General features: G+C 38.6%; 1 protein-coding gene across 4 annotated transcripts in view; it reads right to left on the bottom strand.

Moving 5' to 3' along the window:
- Nucleotides 1-529: 529 nt before the first annotated feature.
- The window catches only part of nwd2 (NACHT and WD repeat domain containing 2), a 68,601-nt gene continuing 50,521 nt past the window's right edge, over nucleotides 530-18,609 (bottom strand). For all 4 annotated transcript variants that reach the window (XM_028474660.1, XM_028474658.1, XM_028474661.1 and 1 more), the window contains exons 5-8: nucleotides 12,128-12,331; nucleotides 10,761-10,911; nucleotides 8,642-9,231; nucleotides 530-5,077 (exon numbers count right to left, since the gene is read on the bottom strand). In XM_028474660.1, the coding sequence (XP_028330461.1) occupies nucleotides 1,178-5,077; nucleotides 8,642-9,231; nucleotides 10,761-10,911; nucleotides 12,128-12,331 (4,845 nt within the window). In that variant the 3' untranslated portion in view covers nucleotides 530-1,177. The remainder of the gene's footprint in view (nucleotides 5,078-8,641; nucleotides 9,232-10,760; nucleotides 10,912-12,127; nucleotides 12,332-18,609) is intronic.

The following is an 18,609-nucleotide window of genomic DNA, read 5'->3' on the forward strand; positions in this document are numbered from 1 at the left end:
AAGTATATTTTTGTCTATATAGAAGTAAAAAACAATACTCGTGCTTAGTATGAGAAAGCTGTTGCTTTCCAGTACTTAGATTACTTGGTTAGGCAAACCTAAACCTGTTTTAGGTTATTTCAAATTCACTTTAAACAATTTATACAATGTCTCATATGAATTTATATCATAGTTTTTCACAGACCACCAATAAAGTGCGTCCACATACTTTCCAAGCATTTAAATATATTCACAAGGCTGAGTAGTTTCAGTGAAACACAAGTCTAACCACTTTGTCCTTTTTATGTTTAAACATTTGAACAAACTCTACTACACCTAAAGCAAGCACACTGGTTAAGGCGAGGATGTGTATGGTGCTATGCTACACTGTACGCTCAATAGTGGTGTATTCCTTAAGACCCAACGGCACACGACTTGATGGAAACGCAGCTGTTTGCATCAAAATTCCTTAAATTGTTTTCACAACTATTACTAAAACTATTGATGCCCTCAAACTCGTGTTTGTTTTCGTACACACTCATCGGTTCGATTGTTGAACTCCAATGCCAGCACTCGGTGTGTATCGTGTGTTTACAAATTCCCTGCATTTTCAAAAACCTTGTAATCTGCACACAAAGATTTAAGTCGAGGCACTCACTTTGATTGCATTTAGCACAACATAACTTTTTTAAGGAGTTGCACAAATTGCAGCAGCCAAAAGGAGATATGTACATATGTGAATTTTTCTTCCTTTTTTTGTACAGTACAGCTTGAGGACAGTAGTCTTTTAAGAACAACAACATTATGGCTTAATGCAAACAATATAAATTAAGAAAAAAGTGAAAGTGGCTAAGATCACTAGAATGGCTTTAAAAATGTTAGACTATGACAAGAAAATTAAGTTTGTTCTTCAAATGCAAAAGGACACAATGGCAAACGATTACCTCTCAGAATTGACATGTTTTACTCTTTTTTAAGAACAGTGAATTCTAACAGTCTTAATGTGTAAAACTTGTTGGAAGTAACTAATACATCATTTGAGTGCAGTGTTTAAATGGTCTGCCCCCCAACTACCCAGAGGGCTGACATTTGCAGCTGAATCACGTGGCTGTAAACAAGAATCAACTGCAACCCCAGAGCTTCGAAAACTGTCCCTTTCCTCAACAGTCCTCCAAGCCCAACCACTCTTGTTGTCCACCTACGACTGCAATAGTTCAGTCTTTTTTGTAGGTGTTGTAGACTCACCTTCTCCTGAGTCGGACACATTAATAGGGCTGTCCCTCGAGAAGACCTCTGTTGATTCCCTCCATGTGCAGTCCGCGACAGTTTTAAAGGAATGGTTGCCACATTTGGGCCGTACCTTCTGTGAGGCGTTGTTGACAATTTGACGACTGTTTGAGGTGGCAATCTTGATTTTTAGCGCTGCGTCCACTCTATCGACAACTGTGTAAGTGCCAATGCTACCATCCTCAAATCCAATGATGATGTTCAGGGCTCGCTGAGAAACAGACAAGAAGGTGGGCGTCTTGTAAAGTGAGCATGTGCCAATGCTCTTACCATCAGCAAGGCGCATCACAATCAGATTGGACACAACGCCGGCATCGTCATCCTCGTCGCAGTTGCGAAAACAGATGTATACAAGATAACGCCCATCTCTTGATAATTTCTGACGCCAAATAATGCCAGCAGCATGGACAAGCCTCAGCTTTCCGCTGTGAAGATCCAGAACGTTGATGTTCTCGTCACCTTTAGAGACTATTCCTAATTTCCCATTTGGTGAGATCTGAAAGTCCTCAAGATTTTTTAGAAAGTTGGTTGGCAGCTGAACTCGCCTGCATACGGATTCATCAGCGACATTCCAAATAAAGACCGTCTCAGTGGATGTGATAAATACTGCACAGTCAGGGCAGTCGGGAATGAGCTTGAAGTTGACAATAGTTATCCCGTCATCGCAGACAAACTTTTTGGAAACGCTTCCTGACCACAGGCTGACGGCCAAAAGCTTGTTTTTGGACGTTCCAACAAGGAATGTGTTAGCTGTAGTGATAAGTGCATTCTGAAGAGTAACTAAGATGTTGCAAACTTTGTGCCCAGTAGCAAGCCTCCAGACTCTAGAGGCGTTTTGCTCACAAAGTGATACGACAAACTGGTCATTGTGGGTAATTAGTAGTTGTGATATTCTCTGTCCATTGATGCGAAAGATGTTTTCTCCAGTTGTGGTTTGCCAGATGTACTGACTAGACTTGTCGTCTGAAGTTACCATGAGGTCCCCTGAGGAGGTTAGGACACAGTTTTCTACTATGCCCTCGTGCTTGAAGACGGTTTCAATGAAGCCCGTGCTAAAGTTCCACTTGTGAACTGCCTCTGAGCCGTCCATGGTAAACACATAGTCCTCTCTGCCCGTCAGCTGCAAAGTCTGGATTTTTTTCCCAGTTTTGTCAATGTTGGACATAGCAGTGATTATATCAATGTCCCAAACAGAGAGAACTCCACTGCTTGCAACTGAGAGAAGGAGGTTGTGGTGGACTGATTTGATCAGTTTTACAATAGCCCCTGAGATCTCGATTAAACTAGCCATGCACTGTCCACTGTCCCTCCTCCAGACAAATATTGATGAAGTGTTTTCCATAGAGGCCACAATGCTTTGTCCATTCTTGGAGAGTACAGCAGCGACAAAACGTTCAGTACGTTTTGCTTTGAACTTCTCCACCATTTTCCACACTTTTGTGTCTAGAACCTCAATACTCCTGGCCTTACAAATTAGAATGGATCGTTGGTCCTCAGATAGTTCAATGCCGACCACTTCGCTATCATCCCCTCTGCAGTCATAGTCTTCCATCAGTCTCGGGTTGGTTATTTCTTTGGTGTTCCAGACGGACAAACTTCCTTCATTGTCAATCATCACCATTTGGTGGAGGGTGTCAAGCACAAGGATGGACTTGACAAATCCTCCTGAAAACTCAGAAGTCACTGTAGCTAACTTCTCTCCATTCCCCAGATGAAAGACGGATGCAGTGTTAAGGTATTGACCACAAAAGGCATACATTCCATCTGGTGAGCATTGGACACAAGTCACCTCATACCAACAATGAAACTGGTAGAGTGGCCAGCCATAGAGGAGGTCAATGACATTGACATCTTTGCTAGCTTCAAGCCAAGCCAAAGCATGGTGGGTAGACAAAGTGAAACCATTGATAAAGGCAACTCCACCGGTGATGCCACCTTGCTTGGAACCCTTGATTTCGACCTCAGATAAAAGGCAGGACTTGTGATTATCATAGATAAGCAGTGTGTTTTTTGTTGTAGCCACCACTAAATACTTTTCATCAGAGGTGAGCCTGATTCCCAGCACAACAGATCTGGCAGTGTCAATTTGACGTAGAAGTTGCCTGCTCTCTACATCCCAGGTGCTGACAGACCCATCTTCTAGTGCTACAAGGACTATGTTTGGGGCCAAAGTGGGTAAGACCTCCACAATCTGCATGTAACTGGAGCTTAAAGGGAGCCTCTCTGGACTGTAGGTAACATCCATCGAGGAGTGGAGAGGCACAATGGAGCAGTACTTTGGGCCATCTTTGTCACATTCTAGGAGGAGGTGTCTTAGTTTTGGCAGAGACGTGACAACTGGTAGAAGCCTTTGTTGGAGTTCTGCTGACAGCGATGCTGGGTTTTTTAGCACTTTGACCTTGATGCTACGCAGAGTGGTGGCCAGAAACTTGAGCTCTTTTTCTTGAGTGTAGCTGTAAGCTAGGTCAATGTCTGTTAGTGCCTTGTCAAACTGTCCAATCTTAATCATTGTGTACAGCCAACTAAAGTTCATAATGACCCCAAACATCAGGTCATCTGTGCGTCCACTCCTGGTAAGGTGGTAGACAAGCTCTATCATCTTTCTGTGATTCACAAAGAAAATGTCAGGCTCCAAAAGGTTGCACTGAAAAACCCAAGGCTGTTCTGGCGTCTGTCTGTCATATGAGTACTTGTCAGAGGAGGGTTTTTCGTGGGACTGCTGATTGTGAGGATTTTTGTGATGAGAGATATTAAGGGAGGTAAAATGGTTGTTATCATAGTTAAAGATTTTCTTCCTGCCACCTGACCATGCACCAAGGAAGTACTCTGCCAAAAGGCTGTGCATTTGATGCACATCCTCCTCATTGCTAAGATATAACTTTTGGGCAATGAGATGCAGGTGCCTGTTGGCCCAAACCATTAAGGTAACATTTCGTACCTGACGTTCCATGAGGTAACCCTCTAGCTCTTCTTTGAGCTTTGCAACTAAGTCATATGCAATTCTCAGGGGGTTTTTGAGATAAGTTGCAACAATTACATCCCCAAGAACAATGTTATCAAGGGACAAAATATCTTCTAGTTCAACCTCTGTGAGCCCAGCCTTGGCCATGGTTATATAACCTAAAGCTCTGAAGACAAATCGTTGGCCCAACTTGTTTTCCACAGAGTAGAAAAGTTGCTCTATACTCTCATGTACTGTGGAGCAAAGGGACTTATCGTCCACATCTTTGTGCGACCTCCAATGGACTACTTCTCTATAAATAAGGTTGACAAACATTGGCAACGTACACTTGGCTAGCGCCTCGTTGACATAGATCTGTTGGCCTGAAGTAACTTTCCTCTTCACCCCAAGCAGCTGCTGTTTTAAGGTTTGGCTGCAGAGTTTGCGGTCTCTCTGGATCAGTTCCACATAATAGTCATCGTCGTGAATGAGATGGCGGAGCTTCTGCAAGATGCCATGTTTATTGGGTAACGTAGATACGACAATTCTGACTGTCCTAGGCAGGTGAACGGGGAGCCACCACAGCTTGCGAGCCTCGTCGGCATCTGACAACTGCTCCAGGGCATCTAGAACGATGACCAGAGGCCTGTGAAATGAGGATTCCCCAAGGAGGTTTATTAGGAGCTCTCTCATCTCCTGAATCTTGTTAGGCAAAAAGTGAATCAGGCAGCGGTAGTTAATGGCAATCTGTTCACAGATGCTCTGGAGGAGGGTTCGTAGGTCAGAAGAGAGCTGGCTGGAGCCGATGAAACGAACAATGACTACTGGGTCAGTTTCAGGGCCCATCTCCTTCTGCAGCCAAGTATAAGCCTGAAAAACACCAAAGACATAATGCTGTGAAACGGATAAAACCAATATCTGAACTATTAAAAACATTAACGAGGTATAATATTGCCACACATATATAACACTTGATGAACTTACAAGTTCAAAGATATTCATATATTTTTTAGGGAGAAAAATATTTTAAAATCTGTCTGAAAACTAGATACTTTTTTTTTTATAGAACCAGAACAGACCAAATTTTGTAAATAAGTAAATAAAAACATATATATTTTCAAATACTTTTGGAAATATCAAAAAACATATTGCATTGGATACTGTTTCATCATCTAGCTCGAAAATGCATTGGCTGAAAAATAACAGGTTTGGTCTGTTTACCTCCGCAATTTAAAAACACACTCTTGTTTGATTGTAACTTGAAATACATTTGGAAGTCCAATATGACTTTAGGAGTGTGGTGAAATTGAATTCTATGTGTTTTGTCATTTGTCCAGCCCTAAATTAGCTGAAATATGCTCCACCACTTTAAAATCCTGATGTTCGTCCTTCCATCCATCCTAACTTCTTCATCCACATGGGGTTGTTGTGGCATTATTAAAAGCAATAATTCCTTGCTATCTTAGTTCTTTGCAACAATTCTCCAGATCATTTTGGGATTTCACAATGAGGTACCCAGCCTTGAGATAGCACTTTTTTTCTTCTTTTTTTTGGTATTATTGTTGATTTGATACATAATGAACAACACATTTAATATGAAACAGTTGACATATGGACTGACATGCACCTTAATAATAAAACTTAATGCATAATGCAGACTCTTCCTATCTTTAATTAACGTCAATCTTGCGCACAATAAAAGCCAGCCGATATCTAAGGTCTCACTAACGACTCAGTTCTGACGGCTGTTGAACAGTGCCGAGCAGCCATTGAACTGTTAAAAACCCATTACATACTCCACTATAATGTGCTATTACAGTCTCTGTAGTCACTTGCAGATACATTTAGTCTTTATCTGCAATTTTGTTTGTCTTGTTTAATGGCGCGAAAGGCTGTTTTATATCCTTGCATCACACAAACGCACCAAAAAACGGGGAACATAATCGAACATGATGAGCTGCTATACGAAGGCTTCAAGATATCTCTCCTAATTCCCTTTGACATTATCCCTGGCTTTCATTAGAGTACGTGGATTCACTAAGAAAATCTGTGGTATTAGGGCTGTAACTGGCTAAGAGGAGGTTTAAAATCTTTTGCACTGCTAAAGTCATTACAGAGTGGTAAAACCTAAGGCTTTCACATTAGAAATCGCAGTGATTTGGTGAACTAATTAAACTCCTCTCTGAAATTTCCAGGATTTATTTGTCAATGCTTTAAATAGTCCCTGCTGTTTTGCACTTCAGCCAATCAAAAAGATAGACACTGATAATTAGTGGCACATCCAGCTGTGGTCTGAGCAAGTGCTTTAGGGTTGGAATTAATCAAACCAAATGGAGCAGGTGTGAAACAAACACCCCCTGGATGTGAGAAATCGTCCAAGAAAGTTACCAGTACATGTCATTTATCATAATTTTCCCTTCCAGAACCCAAAAAAGGATATAAAGTCAGAGGGACCATTTAATTACTGTATATATAAATATATCAAACGCAGAGGTTGCAATCTTTCTTTTTCATCTGCCCTATAATAGATTGTAAGACCGGTCTTGGTCTCGAGACCTCATTTGGTATGAGGTCTCGGTCATCTTGTCTCGGTCTCAGACTGGCCGGACTCTGGATTTTCCTTCAAGACCAGTTGAGACCAGCACTTAACTGCTATTATTCTATTTCATTAATGTGATAATGAGAAGCACTTGGAATTGTTCCTGATTAATTAATATGGTAATTTGACTTAAAATATTCACTGTTCTGCCGCCTTGAAAATCTTTTCGAGTTCTTTGTGTCAGACACCTGCAAAAACTCGGACCTCATTTTCTAGTCAGAAATACCTCTGAACACTTACTTTAGGCCTCATTAAAAATAATGCTGTACTTTTAAATACACACAATAATTTATTTCTTGCAAGAATTTAGTTGAACAAATTGTCAAGATTTTTTCACATTTTCCTCTGAAAGTCTCTTGGCGGATACACAGATGGTCAAGCAAGTGTTTGATGAGAAGAGAGGAACAGTAGCAATCCCCCTCATTCTCTTTTGCGCAATGACTGACATATGCTTGAATCAGATAGGGAAACAGACGAGTGGACAAACGGCCGGAGCCAAAGTTAGAGGTTGAATGAAGTCTCGTACTGTCAAAATAGGAAATACATTGAAATTCCTTCATGATAAAAAATCCTTTGAAGAAAACAATAGTTTTTCAAGGCTTCACAACCTAAAGAGGTGTAACTGATTGTGTGATTTTCCCCCCAAAAAAATATTTGTGGGAGAGAGTTACTGAATGACCAAATCTATTCTAGTTTTCAAGTTCCAAAAACTCTAGTATTGTGTGTAACTTTATTTTAGTGAGAAGTTTGTATGAAGTATGATAAACTTGGATCCTCCACTTTATTTTAGTGAGAAGTTAGTATAAAGTATGATAATTCTACTGTATTAAGATGGGTTTGATGTTCATCTTCTCTAAGACACTAGGGGTGGATCCATACATCAAATACAATAGCTGATAACAGTATCGCAAAAACAATACAATACCACTTATACCCTCAATGATACATCTTGTGACATTTTAATATCGAGATATTTTGTCGCATGACATATCGTCCAACCTTTATTAGCTAACACATGTACAATTCTAAGTATGAGTATTCCGATTTGTGTACTCATTGATACCAAGTCCACGGTGAGGCAAACACATTCTATGATTAATTGGATAAAATGTTCTCACCTCACTCCACTGCTGACAAACTCTTGCTATGCGGCATTTTGGTCAACTAAGGTGCGGTCGAACTGAACGCGACTTCAGCAACGAGACACAGCATCAAGCGACCTCCCTTCAAGCGACTCAACTCGCACAATTCCACAATTTCAGACTCTGAGTGGCGCTGTGTTGCGACATACAATCTGCAAAGAGTTACTCGTTACGTCAGTCCCCCGGTCATCACGTCACTGGGGTAGATGATGTGATGAATTGGGCAAAAAGCGCGACTATGTTCAAGTGACTCATCACGGATGATTTAAGCAACTATAGCCACTGAAGTCGCGTTCAGTGTGAATGCACAATTACAATGTTTTATCAAGTTACTTTCGGCAAATAAACCTTTTTTCCACCTCTGGACAATTTTGCACTGAAGGTCTCCTTAGAAATGTCAATCTTACTAACCTTGAACTATTTTTGCACAGCAAATGCCAAAACCAATCTAATTGGTTGAGCTTACACTTACGACAGTGATATTGTACCATATTTTACAAATATGAGTAGACCTATACCGGCAATAGAATTGGTGCATATCTAGTAGCACAACTTACGAAAAGGTGAGGCCTCAATATTAAAAGTGCCAAACTTGAGCAAACCATGAACTGAATGGTTCCAAAGATTGATAAAAGGTCTTTCTGGGTCGTGGATAATTTTTTTGTCTGTGACTGACGTGTTGTCCGTTCTTACCTGTTTGGCCACCTCGGACAGCAGCAGCGTCTTCCCAGTACAGGGTCCTCCAAACACTACCATAGGGCTCATCCTGCTTCCCTTTGATGGCATAAGATACTCTTGAACGTAATCCAGAGTCTCGGCCTTGTACTCGTTGAGAGACGCGTAGGTTTTGCAGAGGGACAGGTGCTGCAGAATTTCATCATACAACGAGTCAGTCTCCGTGTCAAAGTTCTGCTGAACGGTCGCCTGGATGATATCCACCATGTCTTCGTAGAACTGCTTACAAAGTCCCTCCACATAGTGGCTCTCCACTTCTTGGGAGTAGCCCAGCTTCATGTCGCAGTGTGTGACGGAGGAGTAGACGCGGAGGTTGGAAGCGGCCACGACCGTTGGGATGAACTCATCGCGCACCTTCAGAAGGCGCTCGTAGGCTTCTTGGTTGCGCATAACGCGATCGCTGCTGACCACAATGTCCATGTACTTTCCCATCTCGGGTATTTTGGCGAAGCGGTCGAAGTTGGAGATCTTGCGTATGTAGCAGACACATTTCCTGAGAAAGGCAGGAGTTTGTTTCCCAAGGGCAAAGTCTAACTCATCTTCCAAGGCTGCAATAAGAGGAACAAACACAACACTCATGAGTTTTTGGATGAAAGAGAAATGCTGTAATTAGATTTCTTTCTGAAGAAATCTGGCTGTATTTTGGAGGATTTCACCCTCCAATTAGATTTCTTCAGAGGCTTTTTAAGATGAAACAGATTTGATAAAAATCACAAAAGCCAGCACTTTTGTCCTACACTGCCAGTACCATTTGGTAGTTTATCTCATACTGTAGCAGCTATTAATTAGGTGCAGGAAAAGCTTACAGAAAAGTGGAGGTTTGAAGACAAATGCAAACTTAACTGCTTTAAAATCCCGCATTTTCAATTTAGGTGCACAAAGAAAAGAAAGATCAAAAGATACGAGACACTTTTCTTAGAACACTGTTATCAAGCACGAATTGGCTTCATATTCTTCATGTCCACAAGTAGACTGGAAACAAGCAATTTCTAGCCTGTAAATCATAATCATGTCATTCCAGTGAGAGCGACGTTGCTCCATTTCTCTTAAATTACGGTTTAATTGAAGAGAAGGGCGGGTGTTTGAAGCGATAACTTCAGAGCTGTCCAAACATTTAGGAAATAACGGGGTAAGTCTCACTCAAACAAACCTAATGGAAGCACTAACTGAACCCACAAACCCTAACAAATGAAAAAAGGCCTGCTTTGCACAACCTTTTTAGGTCTGTAATGTCACTTTTTCGGTGTGCACGCAATAACTAATGTTAAAAACATCACATTTAATTAAAAAAAGGTCATTTATAAAGACCTATGAACTGTTTCATGTTTCTCCTCTCTGTGTAGAATTTACATCAGATGCAATTTAGTTAAAATGTTTTATAATATTTTAAATGAATGTATTCATATTTATGGCATTCAAATAGTTACACTCATAGAAGCAGTGGATCTTTAAAATATTTTAAGGTAAAAACATTTTTTTTAATTATTTTTGCTTATTTTTATTTACCTATTATTTATCTTTTTCTATTTGTATTTATTTTTCATTCCCTTTTTATTAGTTTATTGCCGTTTTAGCCTTTAAAAAAACAAAAAAAAAAACCTTTTTTATTGAATTGTTCATTCTTGTTTATTAGTCTTAACCTTTTTTGTTATTTAGACTTATTTATCTGTTTGTTTTCATACCTAATGTTTTTTTGATGTATATATTATTATAACTACCAATATTTTTATTGTTTGGACAAACATTTTTCAGTGTTTGCTTAAAATGGTTATAAGAAAAGTGTGGAAATCCAACTCAGTTAACTAACAACTAAGTTAATTTTGTTGTATTGTTTTTAAACTGTACTTGGAGGAAAAAAACTTTTCTGATTATGATTTGTAATAAAATACTAATATAATTATATGTAATACTGATATTTTTATATAGGTAAGTAAATAGTTGAGATAAATGTCACTTGATATCCTTTTAAAGTGAAATACAGTCTCTACAGCGTTCAAGTAGAAAGGGTCCGACTTCACTGGACCATGACGTGTACAGAGAGTTTAAAAAAAAACGAATGAGTCAATCTGAGACTTACCAGAGCAAAGAAATTTCTTGGCCTCAGTGCTTTTCATGGTCCCTTTCTCCTGAAGCTGCAGCACGGCCGTACGGAATATCCTTTTGATCTCCTCCGACACGTTCCTCCAGGCCTTGTCGTTCTTTGTCTTTGCTGCGCTGCTCGACTCCATCTGAGAGGGAGAGTGCAGAGTCGGACTACTAATTTCATGTGATTACTTCCATAGTGAGTAAATTATTGTAATCTAATTATTGTCTCCTATTGTCAAAGTGTGATTAAATGGCCTCTACATCATGAATGAATCCTGGTTCAATAGACCATATGTTATTTTGCAAATATTATTGTTACAGTAGATTTTTGGAAAATTTGTCCATAAAATAAACTCAAAAGGAACAAGGAACGTTTCCCTTTTATTCTGAAATTGATTGATAAATGTTTCCGAGTACCCCCTGCAATGTGCTCATGTACCTCTAGGGGTATGCGTACCCCTGGTTGGGAATCACAGTCTCAGCGGGTGATGGTCAGTGCAGATGTAGTCGATGTAGTTAGTTCTTAATCTGTTATTTCTAGTTGAATATCTCTCTACTGGACGCTCTAAACTCTTACCAGTCGATGCAGATGGTCTGTTGTCTTTTACACTTGTTCATGTTGGCTTATTATTTTAAATATAACCTTTTAAAAATGTGCAAAATGCAAAAGGGTTTTAAAATATGTATTTTAGGTATTTTTGTTCTATTTGTGCACAAATTGACTCTTCCCACACATGATTTGTGCCCGAGTATATAGTCATCTTAAAGATGTTAATCCTTGTTTTAATCAGAAATGAAATGGGTTAAAAGTGACCAAAAATAGTGGAAAGGCTGCAGAAATTGGTTAAAAGTTGCAAATTAGAGTGGCCACAAACAGAAAAGTAGTAAAAAAGATTCAGTGTCAATATTGGAACAATTAGTTTAAACTGGTAAATGATGGGCACGACAAATCGTGATAGTGATTATGTTGGCAAAAATATGCATGAAAAATGGTGAAAAGAGGTTAAAAGTGACAACAATGGTCAATATATGTGACATTAGGTGGAAAAAGTGGTGGAAAGGGTTTATAAGTGCCGGACATGTCTTGAAAATGGAAAAAAATGTGCAGAAAAGGCAGTGAAATTTGTTGGAGAAGTGGCAGAAATGGGAGTAATGTAGCAAAAATGCATTAAAGGAACAAAAATATGGTAAGAAAAAGTTAGGTTAAAATATGGCAAGTTGTAGTTGCAGAAAAAGGGATAAACAAGCAAAAATGGGCTCAAATTGTTCAAAAAATATTCTTAGTTTCTTAAAGGCATCTGGCGACCCCCTCCCAGTGTCTCGTGACCCCAAGGTTGAGAACCTTGGTCTGGGACTTACAGAGTTCTGGTAGTTCTTGAGCATCTGGGCTTTTGGTTTGAGGTAGTATGCGGGTGGCACTGAGTTCTCGTCCCTGCAGTACCACTCCTCCAAGATGTGCGTGTCGAGCCCCGCTTCCACCGCTGCGTCCAAGATCATCTCAAACTCCGCTGACTCCACCTCCCCCGGCACTCGGATGCTGCCGTACTTTTCTCCCACCAGGCCCTGAGGGCAAAGGACAGACGGCCACAGACGGGCGAGAGGGTAGAGTGAGAGATTAGGACAGGAAGTGAGAATCATCACCATTGTTCAGCTTGTTTTAAGGCTCTATTTTTTGGATCAGTGGCCCTGGCTCAATGCTTTGGTTGATGATGCACGCAGCATGACTTATTCAGGCCAATTTCAGAGCCGTGGGCGCCCAGGCAGTCGTGCAGTTTGGGATTCCTACACCAGCCAGTTTGTGACATCAGGCACAAGCTTGATACCACATTTTCTGCTCTGCGTGCACCGCGCTCCACGCTGATGGCTCTCCCAGGGATGGGAATTGCTTGGTTGCCGTGGCCACATGCGAAGGGTTTACAATTTAGATTAGAGAAGGGCCTTCACTTCAATTCCCACCACGCTGAAGCTGCGTCTGTTTGCTGTGAGTAATGAAAATAAGATCTGTAGGGAAACCCCGCGGTTGTTCTTCTGCTCAGTTTCAAACAACAATCTCTGACATAAAACATACAAAGATTGTGTGCTGAAAGAAACACTTGGCTTGAAATATCTAGAAATGGTGTTTGTCTAAAGTGTCATACGTATAACAATCATCCGCAGAAGTATGCATTAAAATAATGCACAGGAAGCACTCAAATGAAATCTGTATATGGGTCATAACATGTCATTTCAACAAATGTCCCACGCAGTTCGGTCTCAAAAAATTCTGAATATTTTGACCAATTTTAACTACATTTTTGTATAAAAATGACTCTTTCTTGGGATATGAAACAATTTTTATTTATGCGACTTACCTAACTTTGGGTTATTTTGCCATTCACCAAAATCTTCTAAATAAAGCCATTGTAGCTTGCCTCTGTGTCTCATAACCATTTGTTGTTTATTAGTTTTTCACTTGTAACATCAAAAATATAAAAACCATCGCCTCAGAAAAACTTTTAATTTTGAAAACAATATAAAGTATGAACACATTTTCCTATATATTTCTAAGTTTCCTATATGATGTAATTCCTGAAATATTGAAAGCTGAAAATGGAAGAAAAATAAGGACGCACGACACATACTGTACACCCCTCACTAATGTGGCCTGATCTCAAAAAGTGTTAATTGGATCAAACTCAAAATGTACAGTGTGTCTATTGATTAATAACAGAACAATTGGTAAAAAATTCTGAAATTTCTGCGTGGGATGTCCTGAAAATTTGTTGAAATGACATGGAATGACCCATATCTGATAGTCCACGTGATACGTTCTCGACTTTCTGTGTGACTGTGTTTTGCTTTTGGTGCATATACGCCGAGGAGGTTTTTTCCCTAGTTTTATACTGTCCTCCCCAATATGGAGGTCAGTTTAAAACCTGCCTTTTCCCCTCACCTCTCCTCCTGTTGTTCTCCCACTTTTCATCTAAATACGGGGCGCCGCCCTTGTGGCGACCCACGGTTTTCCCGTTCTTGTCCTCCCATGTTATATGTGATTGTCTTTTCATGTTTCTTTGGACGGGATGAAACTGAAATGAAATTTCGTTGCTCTGTAACATGTGCAATGAAAAACAAAGCTGATTCTGATTCTGAAAATACTTTTTATGCCGACATTTTGGAGGTTTCTGGAGACTCGCCATTTTACGACTAACTTCAAAACAAGAGCCTTATTGACAAAAGCGTTAAAAAATCATGGGACGGTTGAGTATGACAAGTGTGCTCACCGTGCATACTTAAAAAATGTCCCGATATAGTATACATCCGGGTATTGCTGGAATATTCAGTCTTTTCACATTATCTAAATGAGAACGCACTACATAATCATTTTGAAGTCAGACTTAGTATGAGTAGTACGTTAGTATGAAATTAAGAACACAACCTTAGTGTTTTAGATAACCATCAAATTAACGTCTTCACGCACTGCAGTTCCAGCTTTAACCTGAGAGGCAGTAATGGGCCAAAAATGTGGTTTGCATTGCCAAATGCCTAAGGTGCTATTAATGTGCATTCAGCAACAAAAAAAAAAAAAAAACCCTTAATTGTTTAAAGGTCTGCAATTAGTAAAAAATAGATAAAATAAACAGTGCACGGACTAATTTCCAGAATTGCTTCTTGTGCATCACAACATAGGACTCAAACAATTGTCCAAATGACACTTTTATTTTGATGAATAGTGAGAAAAACAGATTATCTCTGCTGCTGCACAGCAAAGGTTTGAATGACACAGACTTGGCTCACTTTCCTGAGTTGAAGCACTCATTGGTATTAAGAAAATAAGCAGATTTCCTCCTTGAATGCAACAGATGGGGTTCCGCTTTAATTAAAGACAACGAATGAAAGAAGCCCAGTGTGTGGATAATATTTTTTTTGTAGCTGTTTGTTAAAGTCAACAATCACCTTCTTTATCCTCGTGTTTTATACATCGTCGATGTTTCTCTTTCTACAATCATCAGAAATAAGAGGAATTAAAACAGTGGCTGTATAATGAGTTTTAACTCCTCTTCCACTCTCACACACCAATAAGGCTCATCATCAATGACCTACGGAAACAGCAGATTTGATCACATTGGGGGCCACATGACCACAATTCATATCAGCATTTAGAATAATGACCAATCTCAGCATACAGGAAAGAAGAAAGGGTTTTGTCTGTTTTTCTGTAATTTAGTTGATTTTTAATATTGTTTAGTGGGTTTTTTGGTTGTAATTGTATGTATTTGTGTTACCTTGTGTGGTTTTGTATTTTGTATGATTTGGGGGCTTTTTTTTATGTATTTTTGTGCCATTTTTTGTCAATTTGTGGATATTTGGGTTGTTTTGTGTGTTTTTTTTTTGTTGGTATTTTATTGATTTATTTACAACCTTCATTTATACAGTTAATTTCAATTGAGACAACACAGTCTCGCTTACGAGAGAGACCTGCTTTGGACAACATATGAATTATTTAAAACTCAAGTTCTTTTATGTATTTCTGTCATAATTTTGTGTGTTTTTGGAGTCGTTTTATGCATTAGTTGTTGTTTTGTGGGTTTTTGTATTTGCTGTTTTGTGGGTTTTTGGAGCCCTTTTATGTATTTTCCTGTCATTTTGTGTAACTCTGTTGGGCTTTTGCGTGTTCATTTGGAGTGCCTCACATACTGCAATTAGAGCGAGGGCTGCATGTGGCTCATGGGCTGCCAGTTGGCCATGCATGCATGTCTGCTTTATCAGAAATGATCCCGTCGTAGCAGAAATATCTGTAGAAAGCCATGCGTTACAGGAGCAGCTGCTCACGTTATCTGTTCACCTACAGCCTTGGTGTAAAGACTCCGGGACGAGGCAGATGACTTTGAGCGGCGATGAGATAGAAAGCAGCGTGACGGCGGCGTTGGGACATGGGTTTGGACGGCGATGCCTCAAAGCCGTTCCATGTTGGACTCCTTGTTCTCTTGGCAAAGGCAGTGGGAACAGATGCAGAATAAGACGATGGCATGTGGCACGGACTGTAGGACGGCTGGAAACGCAACGAGCGCCTGCGGTAAATGCATGTTTGGTAGCCATGGAACACAAATCTGGCACTAAAGGTTAATTTGAATCTGGAGGATGAATCACGTGTGTAGGCTCAGTTTGGTTTTGGAGAAGGTGGTTCACAATTACGTTTTCAATAATTCATGTTCAATTACAATTCTATTACGATTACAGTGACTAGCATTTGTTCCAATTAACTCAAAAGCAATGAAAATGCAATGGAATGACCTGTCACAGTGAATCGAATGCACTTCAGAAAAAAACAAGAAGATCTACATCCCCGGCCAAATTGGTTGTCATTATAACGCACAACCTTTTCCTAAATGTCCTAAATCTAAGAACTTGGATGTATACATAAGAAAATATTATCACATCAGAATATAAAATTACTAACCATCTTAAACGGTTTCTAAGAAAAGCTCTCCCCTTTGAAGATACCTTGAACAGAGTAAAAAAAACGGAACAAATGCAATAACTCTGGAAAAAATAAAAAATGCGAGCTTCTCATTTTCAAACTCCATCAAGGTATTGATACCCTGAAGCCACACACCAAATTTGATTATCATATCTTAAACGGCTTTAAAGAAAAGCTGTCCCCTTCGAAGATGCCTCGAACGGAGTTAAAAAACAGAACAAGAGCAATAACTCCAGAAAAAATAATTGCGCGCTTCTCATTTTCAAAAATGAGAAGCACGCAATTATTTTTTCCAAACTCCATCAAGGTATTGATACCCTGAAGCCACACACTGATTTTGATTTGCCTATTTTAAACAGTTTCTGAGAAAATCTGTCCCCTTTAACTCGGACGGACTGACGGAGCACAAACCTAAATCCCCCTTCCACACTTTGTGGCGGGGGAAAATAAAAGAGTCAGGAACTCTCCTAAAATTTTAATTAACACATCAAATCTACAATGTTAAATAAGTATAAAAATCAGATTTGAATATAAATTAAATGAGATATTTGATTTGAGCAAACTAGAAAATGATGGTTTGGTTTTTCAAATTGTATTTTTATCCATTTTTTTTTTTCTCTAATTGCATTTTTTCTTCTTTCTTTTTGTGATAATTGTAAGCATGGCACATAAAATGCTTAAAAATATCTATAAATCTGTAATTATTTAGAAGGTTGAATATTAATAGACTGATCCAAAGGTATTGAAAGGCAACAAAAGGGCAGATACGATAAGAGTCATTTTCTTTTCTGCTCCTTTTAATTCAAAATGTGTTGATTTGTAAGTTTGTGTTGATTTTTTAATCTTTTTTATTCTCAGAAAGTCAATTACAAAAACATTCTCAATTACTAAAGTTCATTTACTATTAATCACAATTACTGAGCCTGAAATAAATAACCTAATAAAAATTAACCTTTCTCTTGTGTTAGCATCAGCTGTAAAATACACTAAAAACAAATATCTAGCATCTAATTTCTTTCCTATGTATTTATTACCTTATTCGACTTCCTAATCAATAAACAAATTATAGGTTTTGATATTTTTGTTGTGGGCCTCTGAGCCTTTTTTGTCAGTATACCCCGATATTTCTTTTTTTTTTTTTAAACGGCAAATTGTGGGAATATTTTAATAATTGTTACCTGTGTAAAAGTGGACATAGAACCATAACAGGGTTCCCCGATTTTCTGTTAAATTATAATTGACATTTTTTTAGTAGAATTTTCATGGCAATTACAATTGCAAAGTAATTTATCTTAACTCAATTACAATTTCAGCAGATTTTTAAAATTGCAATTATAAATACACCATAATTGTAATGAATTATCAATTACACAATTGCAATTATAATTGACCAACATTTTCAATTACAATTACATCGTCAATTATCCATGTTAAATTAAAATTCAATGATCATTACAGTGGCCAGCATTTTTTTTTCCACATACAATTAAATCTACAATTATTATTTTGCTCATTCTCAATTACTAAAGTTCAATTAAAATTAATTACAATTACTTAGACCTCAATAAATAACCCTATAAAATGTAACATTCCTTTTGTGTTAGCTTTCTGTTAGCATCTATTATGATAACGGGCCAGTTTTGACCCATGATTTAAATCAGCTGTAAAATACACTAAAAAATATGATATTTCATCTAATTTGTTTCTCATCTATTGGTTAGCTTATATAATATTAGTATTCATATTTTTGATGTGGGCGTCTGAGCCTTTATTTTGTCAGTATACCCCTCAATTTACTTTTTTTTTTTTTAATGAAAAGAGAACCGACAGATAGTGGGAAAAGAAATATGAAAATATTGATTTGAAATGTGTTTTAACAATTGTTAACTACGTATGTGTAATGCATAGAAATTTCCATGGAATTACAATTACAAAGTCAATTATCTAAATTCAGTAACAGATTTTTACAATTACAATTTCAATTATAGTTGCGCCATAATTAATTAATTACAATTATAATTAACCCCAACCCTGGTGTTCACTGCAGCTTGTGTCCATAAAAGACCATAAATGTAAAGGATCTCTAGGGAAATAGTGAAGTGTGTCAAACAAATATGAAGTCAGAGAAGAGAGAAATGCTAATGGCATGTTTAAAAAGAAAGCGAGAGAGAGAGAAATGAGGGAAAGCTGGGATTCCCCCTGTGTGTAACTCTCTGAGCTCTCCTCCTGCCAAAATAAAGAGTTTATTGGGTAAGTAGGGCAGACGGCTCGCTATCTTCAGCCCTGATTGACAGAAAAGGTCACCGGTTGGATTCCTGCCCGGGAATGACTCACAGGTGGACGTTTGGGACTTAATGTGCTTCAAAGGGAAGTCATGATGAAG

This window comes from Gouania willdenowi, chromosome 18, assembly GCF_900634775.1.
Source record: "Gouania willdenowi chromosome 18, fGouWil2.1, whole genome shotgun sequence".
NCBI lineage: Eukaryota > Metazoa > Chordata > Actinopteri > Blenniiformes > Gobiesocidae > Gouania > Gouania willdenowi.